This window comes from Lacerta agilis, chromosome 6 (genome assembly GCF_009819535.1).
Source record: "Lacerta agilis isolate rLacAgi1 chromosome 6, rLacAgi1.pri, whole genome shotgun sequence".
Lineage (NCBI taxonomy): Eukaryota > Metazoa > Chordata > Lepidosauria > Squamata > Lacertidae > Lacerta > Lacerta agilis.
Genome location: NC_046317.1, coordinates 55,030,537 through 55,053,195, shown reverse-complemented (window position 1 = coordinate 55,053,195; position 22,659 = coordinate 55,030,537). Strand labels below are relative to the sequence as shown.

At 43.5% G+C, this 22,659-nt stretch overlaps 2 protein-coding genes across 5 annotated transcripts in view; one reads left to right on the top strand and one right to left on the bottom strand.

Moving 5' to 3' along the window:
- Positions 1-249: 249 nt before the first annotated feature.
- On the top strand, positions 250-3,330 carry TMEM81 (transmembrane protein 81). The gene is made up of 2 exons (XM_033152792.1): positions 250-630; positions 2,293-3,330. The coding sequence occupies exon 2, from the start codon at positions 2,466-2,468 to the stop codon at positions 3,258-3,260; it is 795 nt and encodes a 264-aa protein (XP_033008683.1). The 5' UTR covers positions 250-630; positions 2,293-2,465; the 3' UTR covers positions 3,261-3,330.
- Positions 3,331-10,923: 7,593 nt separating this feature from the next.
- Positions 10,924-22,659, bottom strand: part of CNTN2 (contactin 2) — a 56,871-nt gene continuing 45,135 nt past the window's right edge. For 2 of the 4 annotated variants that reach the window (XM_033152788.1, XM_033152789.1), the window contains exons 12-23: positions 22,192-22,319; positions 21,191-21,366; positions 20,838-20,958; positions 19,553-19,711; positions 19,288-19,437; positions 18,426-18,496; positions 16,792-17,026; positions 16,420-16,535; positions 15,989-16,175; positions 14,453-14,565; positions 13,580-13,748; positions 10,924-12,323 (exon numbers count right to left, since the gene is read on the bottom strand). In XM_033152788.1, the coding sequence (XP_033008679.1) occupies positions 12,214-12,323; positions 13,580-13,748; positions 14,453-14,565; positions 15,989-16,175; positions 16,420-16,535; positions 16,792-17,026; positions 18,426-18,496; positions 19,288-19,437; positions 19,553-19,711; positions 20,838-20,958; positions 21,191-21,366; positions 22,192-22,319 (1,735 nt within the window). In that variant the 3' untranslated portion in view covers positions 10,924-12,213. Of the gene's footprint in view, positions 12,324-13,510; positions 13,749-14,452; positions 14,566-15,988; positions 16,176-16,419; positions 16,536-16,791; positions 17,027-18,425; positions 18,497-19,287; positions 19,438-19,552; positions 19,712-20,837; positions 20,959-21,190; positions 21,367-22,191; positions 22,320-22,659 lie in introns of all 4 variants that reach the window. The other 2 variants (XM_033152791.1, XM_033152790.1) reach the window with 2 other exon arrangements.

The following is a 22,659-nucleotide window of genomic DNA, read 5'->3' as shown; positions in this document are numbered from 1 at the left end:
TAGGAACTTCCACGACCCAGATTTTATTTCAGCTAGTAATAAATTTATTACCTGCCCTTAACCAGCAGCTCCCAGAATTAATTCAGAATGAGAAACAGTTAAGACATGTCACAAGAAGAATAAAAATAAATAAATGCACACACTATTTATACATCCTGCAGGTGATTATGATATTGATGTATTATTATTATTATTATTATTATTATTATTATTATTATTATTTGAATTTGGCCTTAGAACCCTAGGGACAAATCAGCTAGGTTCCTGATTCAGTATAGTCTTCTTAATATCACCTTTACAATACACTATGCTAGTATGAATGTAATGGTTCGGCATTGCTGGCATGATGCTACAGTTGGAACAGCTGGTTTATGACATCACAATTTGATAACTGCATCGGCATTGCAGAGGCATTGATGACTGAATGAACACTGAAGAAAAGAGCAGGGTTCAGATCCTTCTCTCTTAATGGTTAGTTTGGAAAAATGGTAAACTCCTTGACTGATGCGGTCCTGATGTTCCTCGTGTGCAGTGCTGCTTATACCCTGCAAATATAAAACTAAACTTTGTAATTTCTTGTAGTTTGGTAGTATTTTCAATTTGAATCCACAATGCACAAGTCACTGTTGCGTAAGTATCGCTTCTTGTTTTGCCTGCTTTCTGTGGTACCAGATTTACGAGTGGGTAGGTAGAGCAAGATTATTGGTAGAATTTGGGGTTAGTGCAAAGTAGTCATCAAACTCCATCCTGGTTCCGGCGTCATACATCTACAATAGTTGAGGCCCCCCCCCCTGCATTTATTGAGATGCCCTCTCCCCGCACCCCCCGGCAGGTCTGCTATAGCAATCTGTGCAGTTGCAGAGCATTTCTTTCCATTTCCAGTTTTCAGCTGGCAGGACTAGAGAGCGATCAACAAGCCAGAGCAGTGTGCTAAATGAACAAACTTAAGAGTTTTATTCAGTGTATAGCAGCTTCATACTTTCCTATGGCTTGTGATGTTTGGAAAACTATAGTACATTTCAGACTGGAGATCTCAAATCAAAATTCCAGGGCAGGCCTCTTGTTGGAGTTCACTTCTGCTGAAAGTTTGTTTAGGAACTACAATAATTGTGCTCCTACTACTCTTCCTGAAGTACCTTTTACACGCATCTACTATCACAGCATTTCCGTGCGCTGCTCTGGTTTGCCAGAAGCGGCTTAGTCATGCTGGCCACATGACCCAGAAGCTGTCTGCAGACAAATGCTGGCTCCCTTGGCCTATAGAGCAAGATGAGCGCCACAACCCCAGAGTCGTCCGCGACTGGACCTGACGGTCAGGGGTACCTTTACCTTTACCTTTACTATCACAGGTCATAAAATCTGTATTGGTAAAGTAGTAACATTGAAACTGGTCCCTGGTTTTGTCTGTGTAGGGCTGGTATGTTAAAATGGAAAAACACTGCTGTAATGGTAAGTCTGATGCAGATTTTTTTACATTGCCAGAAAACCCAAATTTAGCTCTGATGGTCTAATCATGTACAGTGGTACCTCTGGTTACGTACTTAATTCGTTCTGGAAGTCCGTTAATAACCTGAAATTGTTCTTAACCTAAAGCACCACTTTAGCTAATGGGGCCTCCCGCTGCCGCTGTGCTGCCAGAGCACGATTTCTGTTCTTATCCTGAAGCAAAGTTTTTAACCTGAAGTGTTATTTCTGGGTTGGTGGAGTTTGTAACCTGAAGCGTATGTAACCTGAAGCATATGTAACCCGAGGTACCACTGTATTAAGGCAGTAAAGAGATACCAGTCGAGGGATCCAGGGAGTTTTTTTGTTTACTGTTGTGCTTCTGCTGTCTATCATTTTTCAGAGAAGCACCTGATCTTGAGTGACTCAGTATTGGTTTTGGACTGTGGTGAAAGTACCATAAAGCTGGGAGGCTGCAATCCAATACAAATATTAGCAGATGTGAAGTCGCTGTGGCTCTTCAGATGTTTCTGGATTCCAGTTCTTATAAGCCCAGCCGGTAAAACGAAAGATCAGTGATGACAGGAATTATAGTCCAATAACAGCTTGGAGGGCTACAGCTGTCCCAGCTCTGGGCTCTAGGATTGCAGCCATAATTAATTTACTAAGTTCTGCCGATTTGTTGATTATGCTAAGCTTTTTTTTTATGTGATACGATTGCGCTAGGGAGGCTGTGTCTGCCTGAACATGATGCCACCCAGAGATTGACTTAATGCAGCATTGCACAGCACTCTGCACCTTCCTGCTTAACTTCACTCACCTTTTGAATAAGTTTCTTTCCTTTGGCAGGGTGCCACCTGGCTGCTCTTTGTATTCCGAGAATGTCTTACGGCTGGGGAGCGGGTTCAGGAAAAGGCATCTGTTTCACACCACAGAAACATTTATGATATTTTAACAAAGGATGATATTCAGGAGGTCATATAAGGAGGCCGCCAAATGGATTGTAAAAGGACTCTCCAAGTATGATGGCTGCAGAATCTGGCTTGGCCCTGGGCACATTAGCTTTTGCTTTCTTTGTACCGCTGTCGGTGGCTTCTCATGAGGCAGTGACCATTCCCGAAGCCCTGATGACGGCTTCAGGGAGAGTTGTAGTCAGTTCCACAAGCTGCAGCGTCACCTGTGGGCTGGGTTACAAGGAAGAAGAGTCATGTGAAATTAGGCCTGATGGGCATAGGAGAGGCTGCACCCGACGGAAGGTGGACTGTTTGAACAGTTGGATCTGTGGGATGCGGCACTTCACCGCCCTGGTGGGCAGGCCGTTCGAGATCAGCTGCCTAACCACTGCGGAGATAGGTCCTGACACCCAGAGCTTCAGCTACACATGGAGGCTAGCCCGAGGCATCATCACGACAGACGATGCTCTCTTTGCCCCTTTCAAGAATCCTGGCTTTGTCATTAAGCTTTACCCCGCTGAGGAATATGATTCGGGGACATACAGGTGCGATGTGCAGTTCATGAAAAACTACAAGGTTGTCAAGAGAATCTACTTTGGACTTCGTGTGATCCCCGGCGACATGGTAGATCTGAATTTTGACAAATCCTTAACCCTGGAACAGCAATCGGAAAGTGAAAATAACCAACAGAACACCACCAGCATGCCAGCCCAGGGTCGGTGGAGCTCTTGGCGCCAGAGGGCTGTGTTTGTGTTTCTGGTTGGCATTGGAAGCGGCTTGGTGCTCGGGGCTGCGCTCCACAGCCTTCTCTACTGTGTCCTGTGCCCCAACCACCATGAAAACGATGAACGTGATGGGGAATGAGATGTGCTGTTTTGTAGACTTGCTATATTAGATTGCTTCTGTACATCACAATTTCACTATGTTAATCTTATCACTTCAGGCTTATGAAGATCATTTGATGATGTTAATCACAAACATAGTTCTATTTGATTTATTAGAGAGTAATAAAATTCCATCCTGTGCCTTAATAGTAAATGGTAAGTGTGGGGAAACTGTTTTCTGCCCACAGGCCACATTTCCTCGTAGACAATGTTTTGGGGGCCACATAACGATGATGGGTGGGGCCAGAGGGAAAATTGGGTAGGACAAAGGATGAGACTCTTACAGTAGGCTGCATTCCAGCTATAAAAAGCCAGAGGTTTCTACACTTGCCCACATAACAAACCATAATGCAAGAGGTATCAGAGTTCATGGACATATGCCATGCAGGAAAAAGCACTCGAGGACGACACTGGGGAGGGCGCCTGCCAAGGGGTGTGGCCTAGATGGAGTCCAAAGGTCCAGACAGCAGGGATTAGAGAGCCACACATGGCCTTCAAGTCTGAGGTTCCCAACCACTGGTTTGAAGCCAAAACCTCTGAAAGATAGTGCAAAATCTAGGAATCAGTAACAGCTAGTGGGTTCCGTGGTAAGAGTACATGCTTTGCCTGAGCTACACTACTGCCTTGGTGAGTGAGCAGTTGACATTCTCTTGGGAATAAGATCTGAGAATTTGGTGGATGTTCCTTTCCTGTAAGGTGGGTTCTTTGGCCAAATTCATGAAAGGTTCTTTCTATGACAGGTGGGCCTCAGTGTGACTGGGAGCTAAGTGGTCCAGACATGCAGATGACGACACCTTAAAAGGGAAAAACCTAATGTTTTCTTCCTATTGGCTCCCACAAATCTGTCAGTTTTGATTTCTTGAAGTTTCTCATTTTTCTAGTCTTGAGTTCACTATATTTCGGCATTAGCTTGCAGTTTTGTTTTTGTTTTGTTTTGTTTTTTTAAAAAAAAGCTCTCATGAAAATTCTGTATGGTTTCCATGCAAATTTCTCACGACACACACATATTTGCTAACAAATTTCCTTAATAGCATGCATTGAATGTTATTTTTCACTAAGCTAATGTGTTTCTTGACACAGGTTTTCCTGTACACACATTTTTGCACATGTTATTTGGTTGGAAAACTCCCAACACAAAATTCAGAGAAGTCCAAATTTCAGAGAGGAGCTGTGCTTTTGTTTGGATGTTTTGGGAAGTGTGAATCAGGTAGGTTCGCATTAAAATCCCAGTCAAACTTCTCCTTCCATCCCTCCCAGCATAGTTCAGAAAATTTGAACCACCTTCCCACCCCTGAAGGCATAATTGAAATTTAGGGGAGCACTGCACCCCCTGAAAAAAATATTGCATAATGTATCTATCCATGCATTTGCACAATTTCCCATGGTTGCCACCTCAGAGATTTCCCCTACATTTCAATACAGGATGGTATATTTGCCAGGGTGGGTGCTGGCTATGTTTCAGCTTAACAAAGACCCCACCTCCACTCTTACCCTGATTGCCTTCCTTTGTTCAGCTAGTGGGGATATCAGCACTATTTTTTCTGGCTCACACTTCCAACCTCTTGCTCAAATCATTCCCAACTTCTGGTTAGAAGAAATACACGTTTGGAAATAAGTCACAATGGAGATGTTCACTGAAGTCTTTTTGAAGATATTTATTTAAGAACTGCGTGCTACTGTAGCCAATAAGTAACATTAATCGTAATCTGCTTACAATGCTTGGGGGCTTTTTTTACTTGCTATTTTCCTTTCTTTAAAAAAATAGTGTACAACAAAATTACTGAGAATGTACTTGCTTCACCCCCATTTCCTGTACAATGAAACTGGAATAGAAGAGGCAAAGGAGAGTTCTTGAAGATAGTGTAAGGTTTTCAAGTTAAGCGCAAGGAAGTCAGACCCCAGATTAGTGATTAGGCAAAGCCAGAAGAAAAATGTTTTCCAAGGGTGGCCAATGTGGTCCCCCTCACTTGATGCTGTGAAATGCAACTCCCATCAATCACCCAGGGCCATTGGCAGTGCTGGTTGGGTTTGCTGAGGGCAGCAGTCCACATCTAGAGGCCATCACATAGGCTGTCCCTGCTGTAGTCAGTACCAAAAGCCTGGGAGTCCACATCAGTTGTGTCATTGCGACGTGGCTTTGGTGAGTTCCACTGCAATCTGTAGAGTAGGGGTGGCCAACAAGGTACCTGCCAGATGTTGTTAAGACTCCAGCTCCCATCATCCCCAGCAAGCTTGGCCAGTGGTTAGAAATGACAGGAGTTGTAGTCCAAAACACCTGGAGAATGCTAGGTTGGGGGAGGCCACAGACTACATTCAGCTTGTGTTAAGTTAATGGCCATGTTACCTGGAATGGGCACATCCAGCCCTCTCCATTCATGGCCTTAGGAACGAGTGAATGACCACATGCTGTTGCAGTCACCTTAGGCCACTGGGTTGCTTCAAAAGAGAGAGAGCAGGAATCCTTCCAAACAAAACCATACCATGCATACCACAGAACACATCAATGACATCCCTGACCTTGCTTGACCTTCATGCTCAAATCAGATGGAGAAAACCTTACTACCATCAGTGGATGGAAGCAGTGAAAGGCAGGCAGGCAAAACATGTTATTTGTGAAAAATAAAAATGCCGGTCTAAGTGTAGATAAAAACAATGAAAATTAAAAACGGTGTGGATCATGCCTTAGTGAATTATTGTATTTAGCAGTCAGACTAATCAAACCATGCTGTGTAATGGACACAGCTATAATAGGGAAGGTGTGTGTGTGTGTGTGTGTGTGTGTGTGTATCTTGCACTATATGAAGGGGAAAGTTGTGTTGTATTCTGGTATTCAATTCCTAACAGCCCTGATCCAGGGAATCACAACTGCAAGAGGAGGATACAGAACTGCAGCAGCATTCAGGAAGCTGTTCCCTGCACACCCACAATGTGACCAGCACTGATCTCCCACTAGGTGACTGGCAGGAGGGGCACTGAGCCTAAGGTGGGCACTTGCTTCTCTCTGATGAAAGCAGGAATGGGGAACCCATGGCTTTTTAGATATTGCTGGACTATACCTCCCATCATACCCAGTTATTGACCATGCTGGCTTGGGCTGATGGAGTCTAATAACACCTAGAGGGTCACAGGCTTCCCACCGCTGGAACAGTCCTTGGCATCACTAGTGATGCCAAGCTGCATGGGGAAAACCTCTAGGACCAGAGTGCAGATTTTTCAATGTCATGGGGAAATGCTTTAAGGGTGGGCAGGCTTCAGTTTTGCCAGATCCACTTTTTGGATTGGGAGGGAAAGGAGCAAAGGACATATACTTGCAGTGTATTCCTATGCAAGTTTGCTCGGAAGCATATATGTTCCAGATGGGAGCTTCAGGACTAAATAAAATAAAATACATTAAAATGAAAGCAATACAAAAACCCACAAATCCACACCTGAATACAAACTCATAGATGACCGTTTGGGGAACCCCTGATCTAGCTGCAGTCTTTTCACTAACACTGTAAAGTAAGCCAGCATTATTGCAGGTATAGACTGAGAGCAGACCACCTAAGACAACACAATGAGTTAATGACAGAGATTTGATTCAAGCCAGGGACTTTCCCTTTAGCCACTATTTTTACCCCCAGCTCTCTGGGACCCAGAAATCTTTGCCAATCTAGGTAAAGGTAAAGGACCCCTGGACGGTTAAGTCCAGTCAAAGGTGACTGGGGTTGGGGCGCTCATCTCGCTTTCAGGCTGAGGGAGGCGGCATTTATCCACAGAGAGTTTTCCGGGTCATGTGGCCAGCATGACTACACCGCTTCTGGGGCAATGGAACACTGTGACGGAAACCAGAGCACACAGAAATGCCGTTTAACTTCCCTCCGCAACGGTACCTATTTATCTACTTGCACTGGCGTGCTTTCGAACTGCTAGGTTGGCAGAAGCAGAGCAACGGGAGCTCACCTGTCATGGGGATTCGAACCGCCGACCTTCCAATCGGCAAGCCCAAGAGGTTCAGTGGTTTAGACCACAGCGCCACCCATGTCCCAATCTACTGCAAGTCCTCAAGACAGCTACCAGTAGATGCTGCTCTACCATCAGCTTGCCTGAAAACACTGATACAGTATAAAACCTGAACATGTACTGCAGTTTTATTTATACATGGTAAGTTGGAGTATGAATGTAAATGTAACAAAAAGAATATATTTCAATGCATGAGAAGAAATAACACAAATTTCAAAACAAATGCACATATAAATATACATACATACATACACACATACACACGTAATTTCACAGGGCTATTGATCATACATCCTAATTGTGTCTCACTTTTGTATTTTAAAATACTGCTTTATTTTAAACAGCAAGTCTGAAGTCTAGAATGACACTCATGGGAAAAAAGTCAACTGGTATCTTTTCCATTCAATGTGTCACAGGTGAATTTTGCCATTAATATGCCAGGGATGCAGTTCAGAATGAAGATACCTGACCTGAGCCCCTCCTGAGCCCAAGGAAATGTTAACATTTGCAAAGTGTCTCTGGCATGCCCAGTTCTATCCCATTCTATGCACATTACATAAACTATAACAAATTGTTTCATTAGCACAGCTATAGGCATGAAGTTCTCCACAGGGTTCAGCTTCGTTTGGAGCCGAGCAGAATTGGAAGTATTCTAGATTGCATGCTAAAATACAACAAGGATGTCTTTTTTGCTTCTCTGTAGAAATTCCCTCATTCTAAAATATAGCCTACCAAAACACATTGATGCACTGCACAAATGCCTACCTTGCATGCTTTTAGATAAGGGCATGAAACACTCTTATATGGCCCACGCAGGGGGCATGATCTGCCTCTCCCTTTTCGCCTGTGTGGAACAAAATCTCCCGCTTGCCTTTTTATACACCCTGACTTGAGTTTGCGCACTGCTGTCAAAATACTCCTTCAGGTTAACAGAAGGGAAGAACCGCAACAAAACAATATATGCAACTGAAAAGTACAATAACATTTTCATAGCAATTTGCAGTCCTCAAAGTGCTCCTTGTACATGATCTCAGAGGTCCTTACAAATCATCCTGAAAGGCAAATCAGTATTATTATCACACCCCCTATTGCAGATGAGGCACTGAGGTTGAGTGATAGCGACTTGTCTAAGGCCACCTACAGCATCCATGGCAGAGGCAAGCTGTGAATCAAGGAACTCCTGGTTTACAGGTCATGTCACTTAGCCAATCACAACACTACATTAGCTCCCAAAGAAATAGCTTCCAGCTAGAGATAGGCAGATCTGTCTATTTCCAGTCTCTGTCAGTTTCTCACATGTTCGTTCACAAATCTATCATTTCCTGCTTTATCAACCTCCAATTTATTGAAAACCAATACAGAAATTCATATTTAAATATCATTTAAATATGTATTTTTATTACAAAAACCATATTTAAATGTGTATTTTCTATCCATGTGTGCATTTCCAGATCTATTTTATCCTTAAAAAACACTTATTATTATTATTATTATTATTATTATTATTATTATTATTACACATTTTGGTATGTATTTTGGGCCGAGAAGTGCAAAATCGAAGGTCAACTATGGTCCAATCCACGTATTAGGCATGTATTAGCTTGGGAGATGCAAATAAGGTCAGTCTGCTTTAAAATGTGCTCTTTCATCCCCACCACAGGATACCTTCAACACTTTCTTCTGTCAGGATATATATATATCTATATTTAAAGGCAGCTTGGTTTGGCACCCACCCACCCCTTAAATGGAGGAGAGAGCAACCAAGGGTGTCTCTGGGAAAGAGCAGAAGAGGGATGAGATACAACTAGCTTAACACCAAGGTGGAACTCCTTGGCCAAGGAGGTGGGGCATAGGCCCTGACTGGATTCATAAACACCCCACCTTAGGGAAGGAAAAATGCCTTTTCATGCCCTTGAAAAGAGACAAGGCTACACCCCATCAAACTCAACAGAGATGAGCAGAACAACAAGATGTATCCCGCCAGCAGCCATTTTTAACAGAATGCAAATGTAAAACTATTGGCATCGCACTTATACACAATGCTAGTAAAGTTACTCTACAGTTTTTAGGTTTTCCACATTACCAAAGTGAAGCAGACTATGTTGAGGGGGTGATACAAGACCACCGGAAAACAGGCTTCTGCGCCCTTTTCAGTTTGCATCTTGCTTAATATCAAAGCTCAGTTTTTCAAACACCCAGCCATCATCACTTGGCCCTCTGCCCAGGTTGTCAGGAGAACTTGAAATGCTGGGTGAACACTTCTTTTTCCATCCCATGTTATATTAACTCTCACTGTTTAGGACAGGTATGGTGAACCTGTGGCCCTCCAGATGTTAATGAACTTCAACTCCCATCACCAGTAATCAGCATGGCCAATGGTCAGGGGTGATGGTAGCCCAGCAGCATCTGGAGAACCAAAGATACTCTGGACGCTGCCACCAGTATTTAATTTCTGAAAGAGCAAAATGGTGGAACTCAAGCTTGCCTGGAACCTGCATCCTCTAATCCGATCCCACTCCATGGCTATCTAGAGTAGAGGTTAAGGTATGCTGCACATTTTCAAAGGCAACTTGGTATGATCACTTGATAGGTTCCTGGTCCAAGCTCTAGCTTAATTTAAGCCTAGTATACCACAATGTGTCGTGCAGAGATAACTCACACCTGATGCTTCTGAGTAACTATACAAGTGACATATCTTGAGTAGCCACAGTTCAATGGTAGACCACATGCAGAAGGTCCCTGGTTCATTTCCCAGTATCTAGTTACAAACAATTTGGGAATGAACTTTGCTTCATATGCTGGAGAGATTCTCTTAATGCCAACAAAACCTCTTAATGCCAACCAATCTACCCCAAACAAGAAATATACAAAGCCTTCAATAAAAATAGAACAAGAACTCTAAAATTCACATAAATATACAAAACATAGCTATAACTTGCATTTGAACAACAGAAGAGCTTCCACCAGATGTAACTATGGGAAGAATCCAAAAGGGGAAGCTAGCACATAATTTAACATTTGTAAAAAGGATGTAAATTGCAGAGGACAATTCACATTCTACGTAGGTACCTTAGGATTGGAGCAGACACAATAAAATAGACTTGTAACAAACCTTTTCTTTCTCTAGCTTTCTCCTTTGAAGCTGAGTGAAATGCCTGTACTTACCCCCTTATTAGAGCTGATAACCGCTTGGGGGGGATTTTGATTGGGAGACATAGCCAGAGTTAATTACCACCTCTCCAGCCAGTGGAGTAGCTACAGGGTTGCTATCCACATCCATTCAACAATGTGAAATGTGAAGAACACCATCACCAAGGGGGAAAACACCACCATCAAGCCATTTCTGTATGTTTAAGATCTGAAGAAGTTGTCCAATAGCTAAAATAGGCAACTCCTGCACCTTAAACATTTCCCTTCAGAGACAAAATCTGTGGGCTCAGTAGTAGTAGTAGTAGTAGTAGTAGTAGTAGTAGTAGTAATATACCCCGCCCATCTGGCTGGGTAGCCCCAGTAAGCATCTGTCCTATTTTCTGAGTTCAGGAGAAAGTACGAGGGTGTTTTATATGTGCAACAGGATTCCTACACAAATCTTAATTGGTTCGTTCTTACAAGCTGTTTGGGGAGCTGAAGTTTCCCGCCCCCCCCTTCCTTAGTCTACGAAAGATGTAAAGCACACTAAGAGAGATACACCAGCTAAGCACAAACATTAAATCACTGAAGAATGTTCTGAGAAACAAAAGGTGTCTGTGAGCATTCTTATGTCTTAGTTCAGGCGCTCGATTGATCTACTATTCAATTCTGACAGTGATCAGTAGGCATTGAGAGGCATAACATTGCCAAACATTTATTGGTTTGGCAACCACACATGACCTGAGAACTTTCCTACAGGTGGAAAGGCATGGCAACTTAATAGATTGAATTTGCTCTCAGGTCCAAGGCAGGTCAATGAAAGTTTGGGCAGATGATATTACTATGTAAAAGTGGAAAGAGGCTTCTGCAGTAACCACCTCCAGTCTACTGCATTCAAATGCCCTTTTAGACAGACCCTGAACTTTTCCTTCCTGACATAAAAGCTCCTCTGGTATCTCTTTCTCTGCAGAACACCTAGTGAGGTGGGGCAGGGGGAGGAGAAGGAAAGAAAACCAAAGGAAAATGCAAGAAGTGGTAAGTGCATGTGTGTTGCGCCAAGTGTGGTAAAGCACCGAAGATTACAAGCAGCACATACTGGGTGGAAGCCACACGGCAAGGCAACTGTAATGTTTTTGGTTCCACCAGTGAGCCCCAATTTTCTACTTTTGGCAACCCATTCACAAAGCTCTGCTTGCTTCTTCTAAAGTCTGGAGTGGGAAATGCTTGTCCATCACCATTAGCTTTATCCACTTCAGTTGGTTGCCATGAAAGGCAGTGATTAGGCTAATGCTGCCACTCAGTGAGTTCTCCTTCATCTTTGAACCCAAGAATCGTCAGTTCAATACTGGTTGGAATGATACAGAGCATGCTCGTCACTTTGAAAACCTCTCCCCAAAAGATACTGCGTTTATTCTGTAATTTAAAAAAAGAAAGAAAGAAAACAAGGTTCAAGATTGAGTTTTAAGAGTCTGTTTCCTTCTGTACATGGCTTTGTAAGGCAGAAGAATCTACTGAATACAGTAATATGAGACAGCCAGTTTCCAGAATTCATATGAAATTCATCCTTTTGTTTCTTCAGTTAAAAAAACCCACTGATTGATTAAAGACTCGCGTCTTGTATGAAATATTCTATTTTCTAAAAAAAGAAAAAGGAAGAAAAGAGTATATATATTTTTTTCTCTCTTGAGTTCTTTTCTGCTACTAGTTGTAGTAGAAATTTGTACTCCCAATGGTCAGTTGTTGATTTGCAATCTGGCTTGATGAGGAGGAATCCAACATCTCTCTTTAACAGGGGCTGGTTATCAGAGCTCCAAGCAACCCATTAGCGCAGACAGAATTAGCGAGTACATCAGAGCAACCACTGTATTTGTCATTGGACGGTCAGCAGAATTTTGCACCATCATACTGGTCCCTGTAAGAAAGAAACAATGCTGCTGAGTTGCAAAAACACAAGTAAAAAGGCCCTTTGTTTTGAACAAGCAGAAGCTTCAGAATTCCCTGAAGTGTTTGTTCTGTATTTCCCATTGTATGCTATGCTACAGGGGAAGGGGAAGGCAAAGCGCTGGCTTGGCAAGAGTCAGCATTGCTCCAGTCCTGGAACAAACTCTAGATTCCAGAACCAGTGGGGGCAGATTCTGGGAGCCTGGAGATCAATGCTATGCATGATATATTTCTGAAGCAGGGCTTGGGGTCTGTGTGTTCAATGAATGCCCCACCCTATGTGCATTCTGACGTATAGCCTATGCTTGCATGCACATACCTGCCGCCACCACTCATGTGATGACTGAATAGGTGGAGTACCAGCCATGCTTCTGGAAGAGGCTCATGTAGTTTGTCCTTTAACCATCCCTGTTATGGCTTTGGATTGGCTGCTGGGGCCATGACAATATAGCCAAGCAGCCAGGCCTATTCCAAACACCCCACTGATGGCAAAACATTTTTGAAATGGTGGAAGCCTATTGTGTGAATGCTTATGTACCTAGAGACATGTCAAGGGTACTTCAATCACTTGCAGTTCCCAGCTTCCCTCCCTATTCTGCCCATTAAATTCCCAGCTCCCCCTGTTACATGAAGGCTGTGCAGATGTTTCTCAGTTTGCCCTTGACTCCCAGTTTATCCTTCTCAGTCCATCTTCTACTGCAGATCTTTCTCTCCCTTTTACATAAGAGAAGTGCTCATGATAAGATAGGCAAGTTGAAGGATGCCCAACTTTTACTTACACAAGTGAAACAAAGGCAAGCCAGGAGAGAAGTATTCTAAAATACAAGCCATTTAATATGCATTAGAATGTTTATGGGATGGGTTCCATGTCCCATTTCACTACCAAATCAGAACGCTCTTACTAAATACCCATGGACACTTGGCAGGAGTTCAGGCAAGGCACACTTTCCAACTCAAGTGTGGGACAAGAGTTGTTATTCATCCTCCATACTGGAGAAATGTGATCCAGCACTACAGCATCCAATCTTGTTATTTCCCCAGCATTTATCCCTGTTAATTTTCCACTCTCATGCCAAAGCAGAGAACCAAGTAACAAAGCAAGGGGAGAATAAACTTGCCCATTACTGAAGACAGTTGATCCTGCCATTTTGAACTTGCCAGCTGGGGCAAAAAGTTGAGCCTACACGATAAATGTAGAATAAGGAGAAAAGAGAAGAGCAGACGCACCACTGTTTCTCAGGATGCGCACCTCTGCTGGGACTCCATCTCCTCCTGGACCAGTCGTCCTGATTTGCACCACTGCATGAGTAGAGTCTTCTGGAACCATGATCTCAATCCAGTTTTTGGCGGCTGTGTACAGAACAGGAGCTGAGTGCGGGTCCGACTGGTACAGCATCTATTGGGAGGAGGCATGTTGAGTTTACTGTTGGTGAGTCGCCTTCAACTTAAGGATCACTCCCATCCCTCAATTATCTTTAAGGAACCAGCAGTCACAGGGGCGGCGCGTGCATTTTCCAATATCTTGCAGAAGACTCCTGAGCCTGATCTTGTGCAAATTTACTTGGGAGTTAAGCCCTTGTTTAGAAATCAAACGTTGATGGGACTTACAGATAAGGATGTGTAGAGTCACAGCTACACACCCAGAGAAAATGGAAAGCTGCCCAACAGATGCAGAACCATGGTACAGAGAAAGAATGGAGCAGCCTTTTAAGATCTGGATTTAATTCCCTGGGGAAAGCTTAGTGGTTCTTAATGTATGCATTTGATGGTTGCCTTAGTTCTGTGCTGCACATAGCATTTTATTGTGCTGGTTGTGTATCTGGACTTTTATGCTGGTTGTCTCTTAAGTTTACTGTGGTTTTATTGCAGTATGGATTTACTGTTATTTTTTTATTTCATTTATTTTTTATTTGTGCAATGCCTAGAGCATTTATTTTATGAGGAGTCTCGCTCACTCGGTAAATTAATGAAATACCACCCTGCCACCCAGTGTTATTTCTCAGGGGGATATACTTTGCACTGACTTATTATACTGCATTTCAGAAGTTAAGAATCCTTCAGCCAAGGGCGGTGGTGCAGGGGGGACTTTCTACAAGTTACCTTGTACCCAGTGACAGCAGACTCATCTGAACTGGCGACCACAGGATCCCACTTGATGCTAATGCTGGTGCTGGAAAACTTCCAGGAAATGTTGCTTGGTGGCCTTTTCGGTGCTAGAGGATACAAAATGGCAGAGATCTTTACTACAGCATCAGAAAGCAAGATAGAGGCCTACAGACAATGCTTTGGCTGATGAATTCCAATCCACACAACCCTTCCTCCCACCTGCCATCTGGCTACCCATTCTAGAAATCTGGGAGCATTCCCTGTTCCCTCCCACCCATTCCTCCTGTGCTCCACTTTCTCCCATCTCCTCAGTCATTCTAGCCCAGGCACAGGCAAACTCCGGCCCTCCAGATGTTTGGGACTACAATTCCCATCATCCCTGACCACTGGTCTTGTTAGCTAGGGATGATGGGAATTGTAGTCCCAAACATCTGGAGAGCCAGAGTTTGCCTATGCCTGTTCTAGCCTCTTGGGAAAGGGCTGTAGATCAGTGGCAGAGCATGCGGAAGGTCCCAAGTTCAACCTCTGGCATCTCTAGGTAAGGCTGGGACTCCTGCCTGAAGCCCTGGAGAGCTGCTGCCAGTCAGTGTAAATATTTTCTAATACTGAACTAGATGGACCAGTGTTCTGAGTCAGTATAAGGCACCACCCTATGTCTCTCTGTCCTCCTCCCACTTTCTTACTTACCTTCTTCTTTTCTCCTCAATTCTTAGTCATCCCCATTTCTCTCTTGCTACCTCTCCCAATGTCTCTCCTCCCTGATGTACATATACAGAATACACTCAGCCCTCATTGCCATAAAGATGATACAGGAAAAAGTTGTTCCCCCCTCTCTCCAGCTCTAACTCTGGTAAATGAAAAGGGAATGATCTCAGTGCCAGTTCTATCACAAGGCTCAGTGTGCCATATGCATTAGGCATCAGATTTTGAGTGTCATTAAATAATGACAAATTGCAAATGTTAGAGGAAGCCACTCTGGGATGGATCTGCCTGAAATCTGGCAGCCTAAATTTACTCTGCAAGGACTCATTTGCTTGCAAATTTCATCCACTTATGTGAAAAGGGAGGGAAATGGTTAACGTCATTTGTAGATTCCTCATTATATTCAATTGAGTGAAACAGAGCTTTGGACTTAACACATCAGATTCGGACCCAATTCACAAATCAAATCAGATGGACAGGGATCTGAAACAGATCAGGCTGCTTTCAAATGCTATGAATACAAGGCAAATGTTGTGGTTGGGGCACACCCTTAGTTAACACACAGACAATCCCCACTCCCCAACACTATATAATGTATATACTGCTTTTCTATACAAGAAGATAAACTCAAAGCAGCTTGCAAGATGAAATAAGTAAAACCATCACAGATGCAACACACATTATAAGGCACAAAAACTACAGCAATAAAAAGAAAAAAAAACAGGCATAGTAAGCTACACACACACACACACACACACACACACACACAACAGAGGCGACTGAAGTATTTACAGAAAAGAAAGGCATCTTCATCTAATGCTCACTCACGTGGTTTTGTAGTCATGAAACTGGTGGGAGGACTGGCTGGCCCGGTCCCAGCCCGGTTGTAAGCTCTGACAGCTACACGATACTTGGTGTTGGGTTGGAGGTCTGTCACACGTGCTGAGTTGACAAGTCCTGCGGTCCTCACTCTGTCAGCAGCCTCCTCTTTGTCACCATGTTTCCAGTACCGGATCTGAAGACAGGGACACATGGCAATCTGAGTTCCTTTGACACTGAGGCGTTATTTTATTTTTAAGTCAGCAGTAAGACTATTTCCTCTGAACAGCCCATATCAGCTTATCCGCAAGAGGAGAGTCTGTCATGTTATCAGACTGAACTGAGGTGGCACTTGCTGTGCCAGTCCAGTGCTTCTTTTTGTGGGGTTGCCTCTCAACCTGAGCCTTGCTCCAGATCCACTCCTTCCCATTTCTTCTTACCTCATAGCCCAAAAGGACTCCATTCATTTCATGTTGCTCCACGGGATCCCAAGAAAAATCTGATTCTGTGGCCGACACTGCCTTGAGAGTAACGTTAGAGGGAGCCACTCTTGGTTCTGTGGACATACAACAGCAAAACCTTGTAATTATGGGCAAATGTAATCCAAGTCTAGAAATATCTGCAAGGCGCAAATATCAGGAGCCGGACACTTGGTCTCCTGTCAAAGGGCAAGGAAGGAAACAACTCTCAAGGCAGGTGCTCTTGAGAGAAGCATCAGGTGGAAATTGAACTGAGCAATTCACTCTTATGATCCCAGCCTCTTATGATCCCAACTCAGAAGTATGCAATTCACTCTTATGATCCCAGCCTACCTTCCTCCGCAGAATGCACAATGGACACCAGGCTCTCTGGCCCCTCCCCCTTCCTGTTGAAGGCCTTGATCTTCACTTCAAAGGGAGTATAGGGTGCGATGCTCTCATTGCGATAAACATAATGTAGGGATTCCGCATGGGGCACGCTTGCTGTCTTCCACACCTGAGTGCCTTCTTTGCGAAAAGAGAGCCTATATCCAAACCCATCTCCATTTTGGTACTCCCGTTGCATTGGCTGAAATGCCGTTCGGGACCAGTTGAGGGGGAAACAAAACAGAAAGACTCCACAACATTGGTCTGGATCCAGATTTCATATTCACATGACATGCTTTATACAGATTTATGTATACAACAGTGACAAGCCAGCTGGTCAAACAAGCAAGAGAACAAAAAGGAGGTAAAATCTGGACACGAGTAGTACAGTTTAAAATCAAGTATCCTTCCTAGAAACGACAAGTACTTAGTAGGGTTATCTGAAGACTTGTAATGAGATGTTTTTTTTTACCTTTCTACATTTATTTAAATTTTGAGGTATATATAAAATGCTGTGAAAGCCAAGAGGTGGGTGGGAAGGAAGTCAATAGGGTCTAAAGAGCCAAATAAGTTAAGTGGATAATAATGATGTGACTATATATGTTTAAATGGAAAATTAATAAAAATTATTTAAAAAGAAAAGAAGAGAAGAGAAGAGAAGAGAAAAGAAAAGTACTCTTCACATGGAAATAAAGGATTTGCAGGATTTGACAACTTTAAAGGATTTGCAGGATTTGACATCTTTCCGCAAGGCCTGCAAGACAGAGCTGTTCCGCCAGGCTTTTGGTCAGGGTTCAGTCTGATTCTTTCCTTTCTGTGTAAGAACAAGCATTATAGAGGCCCCCTAGTCTGCTCATAGGTCCTTTATAAGACCAGTGGTAACAGCTGGCCCTGGAGAGTATTAACCACTCTCAATTTTACCCGTGGACTGCCATCTGTTCAGATTTTAATTTGCTCTAAACTAATTTTAAGATGTATTTTAGTTAATTGATTGCCTGTTTTTATGTTCTTGTTTTCTTTGTATACTGTGTTAGTTTTATGATGTTAGCCGCCCTGAGCCCGGCTCTGGCCAGGGAGGGTGGGGCACAAATAAAAATGTATTCTTAATTATTATTATTATTAAATATCAAATAGGGGTCTTTTTATAGAAAACAAAAGCATCTTGATTGATAGATTTATTTTACAAATACATGCAAATTGAACTTCCTTATTAACTACTTTATCTGCATAACAGGATGGCAAATGGTGAGCTGGCACCAGAAGTAGCCTGGGAGGTAGTGGAATCCTTCCAGCAGTGGAGGTGCCACATATGGCACATGTGCCCTAGGACGTGGACTGGGGGGCAACATCAGCCAGCAGGTGGACTGCCTGATGATGGGATCCCTGCCCAATGCTATGACAAACTCTGGTAAGCTGTAACCAAAGAAAGCTGTGGTCATTGCCAACCCCTATCATTTCCATGTATTTGTGCTCCTGAACAACAAAAACGCTTTGTTGCACATGGCACACAGTGATTATTTTGCCTACCCCTAGAAGAAACGTAAAGAAAAACAAGAGACCTGTCAGCAATGAAATCACCCGCTTTTGTGTGGCTGGCTTACCGTCCAGTTGATGATGAGTTCTCCAGGTGCTCCTCCACCTCCATTGAGCCCAGATGGTGCAACAGTAGGGGCTGGAGTGATTCCCCAAAAGAGAGGCAGAAGATGACATGTTAAATCAGAAAACAAAAGTCAAGCAATACTGAAGAAAAGCACCATTTCAATAATTAGAATCAATCAACTACACCATAAAGAAGGTATACTGAAGCAGAGATTCAGGTAGATTGTCTCACTGAACTTTTATCTGAAATAGGAATGTCAATTAAAAAAATTTTTTTTTTAAAGGACATCACTTTGGGAAGTCTAAGAAAGTCCAAGAATACATGCACTTAAAAAAGAAGGCCTAATAAATCACCGCAAAAACTTTGTGGAGTTTTTAAATCAGATGTTCTAGTCCTCATGAAAATGTGAAGGTCATGTATCTTTTAAGTTCATAAGCTGAAGCAGCAATTGCTTGTGACAACCACTGGACCAAAATAATTTCTGGGAGTCATTCCCTCATTTTAAGAATTCTGATAGCACCATGCAGTGAAACTTCTTCTTCTTCTCGCTTTGGAAATAAGGTATATACCTTATTACATTTTTACCCCACCTTTCTTCCCAAAGGAGCTCAGGACAGCATACAACAAAAATACAGGCACAATCATTAGAGTTAAAATCTGTTTCAGAATAAAATATCGCTAAGATAGATAAATACAGCAGGTGAGCAAAGCAGTTTTGCAAGAAGGCATTTTCAGGCGACACCAAAATGCTGATCAGGTGGAGAAACAGCTACTGCTCTACAGGGAGGGAGTTTCATAACCACAGGGCCCACCAGAGAGAAGACCCTACCCTGCATCACCACCGGGTGGTATACTTAACTCACCAGCTTCTTTGGTGCGGATCTTGGTAGAAGGCACACTGGGTTCTCCCACTCCAAGGATGTTGCTGGCCAGGACCCGAAATTCATAATCCATCCATGGAATGAGGTTGGCCACTTGGGCCGTCTCTGCATTACCTTCAATATTTGCAGGATCTATAACCCAAAAGCACGAGAATAGAACAAATAGAGCAAGCAGTGCTAAAGGAATAACAGGGAAGCCTCCTACTGAAGCCTGTTCTGTGTGGGCCACTGCCCTCAAGACACTTACTGGTGCGCACTTGCTTCCACTTGGAGAAGAGTGGAGAGCGGGCCTGGATGACATATTTGGCAATGGGGCTGTGGTTATCAAAGCCTCGGCTCCAGCTCAGCTGCACAGTGGTGTCCTTGATGTCCCTCACCACCAACCCACCAGGTGGCCCTGGAGGACCTACCAAAAAGGGAAGAACAGCAGACATAATGTTATCCCAGAACCACGTAGAAGAACATTAAGAGAGAGGAATCCTGCTTCATGATATGTGTGCACATAATGCCTGTGCTAAAGGAGCTGTGCTTGCTGCTGTTATTTACTGAGCCAGATTGAAGATGTCCATTTTCCTACATAAAGCCCTGAACAACTCAGAGCTACATCTTCTCCTGTCTGCAGATGGAGCCATCCTGACTGTACCAGAATCTACTGGGGGGAAGTGAGGAGGGACTTCTCCATTGTGGCACCTGCCATATGGAATGGGCTTCCCATGGAGATTAGGTGAGCACCAATCGTGTGGTGTTTTCACCACTAACTGAAGACATACCTCTTTACCAAGGCTTCTCCTGATCCTCAGTATCTTCCTATATACAGAGAAATGTAAGGCTATCATCGCACAGCCCCCGTTGAAGGATTTGTAGTAACACACCACAATCCTGGATTTGCATGAAGTAAATATTTCCACCTTGTTAGAAAAAGGTTCCATCTCTCTCTCTTACTTTAAGAGCCCGTGTGGTGTAGTGGTTAAGAGCGGTAGACTTGTAATCTGGGGAACCAGGTTCGTGTCTCCGCTCCTCCACATGCAGCTGCTGGGTGACCGTGGGCTAGTCACACTTCTCTGAAGTCTCTCAGCCCCACTCACCTCACAGAGTGTTTGTTGTGGGGGAGGAAGGGAAAGGAGAATGTTACCCGCTTTGAGACTCCTTCGGGTAGTGATAAAGCGGGATATCAAATCCAAACTCTTCTTCTTCTTCTTCTTCTTCTTTAGAATGCAATTCTATATGTGAATGTGTATATTTGTATGAAATGTAACTGGGCAGTCCTTACTATGAGATCAGCCTTTGCCAACCCTCTAGCTACTTTGGACTATCTCATATGATGGGCATTGTAGCCCTAAAACATGTGGAGGGCATCAGGTTTACTAGACAGAGCCAACTTTACTCTGGAGCTTGACTAGTGGGTGAGATGGGTGACAAGATAAATATTCAGCTCGTATACTGTTTTGTAGAGAATATAAGTTGGCTGTCTTTCTGGGAGTGGGAGCAGAAAAATTGCAAAAATTGTGGAGTGGTGGGGCAGGAAAAATTACCTCTTATAACCAGCAATGCTGACTCAGAAGCACTGTCCACCACTGTCTGAGCTGTGCAAGTATATCGACCAGCATGTTTCAGCTGAGCATTCAAGATCAAAAGGTCTCCAATGTTCTCTTTCTATGATAGAAGAATCAAGAGGAATAATGTCAGAGCCAAGCTGAGAAATTGCGGCATGCAAGTTTAAAAGAGAAGAAAGGCAAGAGAAAATCAGGCGGCATCTTAGCGGTGGGCAAAAGATGATATAAATCAGAGGACATCCCAATGAAGAGGTAGAAGGGTATTTGGTTCTCCTTGAATTGTGACCACTTTTCTGGAAATTATAGGGCATCATGGGATTTGCAGTACTCACTGTACTAGCTCGCTTGTAGTGGCCTTCGGACTTGACAAAGTCAATGAGAAAGTCATCCAGAAACCAAGTAAAGGTGAGGTCCATTGTTGGGTCATGAGAGGCACGGCATTGAAGGGTAATATTCTCACCTACATTAATGTCAGCACTGGATGGCGCGAGGGTGATTTTAGTGGCATCTGCAGAACAAGCAGGTGAGATGATGGTTAGTTGTCAATAGTTGTTTGTGTGCATCAGTTTTCATTAACATAACGCAGACACAGAAAAAGGTGAATGGCATCCGTCTCCGAATGCAGATTTGCTGGTGAAAAAAATAACTATAAACTAGGAAAGCCCAGAGCACCTCAGTTACGGTTCTGCCATCCCCAAAGAATCAGTGAGAAGGGCTGCAACACGGTCGTCTTGAACCAGTTGTATCTTTTACTGTGTACTTGATGTGGTTGGAAAGGAAGGAAAGCCAACTTTAATTACTTAAGTGAACTAGCAATACACTCTTCTCTTGCTGCAGTACTTGCAGGGCAGAAATGATGGCAAAATGTATTGTTGACCTTTCCATGATTGCAGTGTTTCTCAAACAGCATGCAGGGACCAGCCACAGGGCCACATCTTGCCCAGTGTTTCCTCACTTGCCTACCCCACCCCTAGCTATGCCACAGCCTTTCGGTTGGACTAAAGTCAGCCTCAATGATTCCTTGCATGGTGGGAGAGAGAGAAGTCTGAGGCTAGTGGGAGAGAAGGAAGGGCTCCCTCTTCTGAGGGGAAAGTGCCAGAGGAGGTGCAGAAGGAAATGAGAAAGTAAGATGAAATGATAATATTTAACAACAACACAAACTACAAATAGAAAGGAAAGGATAACTGAGGAGACCTGTTATGGGAGAAATAAGAGAATTTTGTGACTGTGGGCATCAGTAATTTTCAGCCTTCTTGAGTAGGTCCTGGGGGTAGCAAGCTTGAGAATCCCTGCATTATTACATCTGGTCCCAGTGGCAATAAAATGCCCTTACCTCGAACTGAGAGAACTCCTGTGCTGTTTGCTTTGCCCATGAAATTCTCCGCGAAGCAGGTGTATTTGCCCTCATCTAACTTGCTAATATTCCGAATGATCAAGGTGCCATCTGGAGTGATGGTGATGCTGCAGTGGAAGAAGAGCCCATCAGGAGAAAGTGAGAGAATAATTCAGGCAACTACAAACCCACTTGCCTGTCACAGGACATGTAGCATGAAGGCAGTGATGAATTCTGTCAAATACGTCAGCTAAAAGGTGTTAGAAATAATACATTGTATAACATTGGCCTTCCAAAGAAAGACTTTGGGGGAGCCTGCTGTATAGTTTTGTTTTAAGAGATAAAGGGGAAAGGGTTACTGGAAGAAAAGGGAATCCTAAGTCCTGCCTCAAGCTGTTAGAGGTTATCTTACATCTGGTCACCTGATAGCAGAAAGATGATTCAAAATGTGGAGGTGGGTCTCATATG

What these genes read in the sequence shown, in the direction of transcription:
- TMEM81 (XM_033152792.1), top strand. Translation starts at nt 2,466, where the DNA reads ATGATGGCTGCAGAATCTGGCTTGGCCCTGGGCACATTAGCTTTTGCT.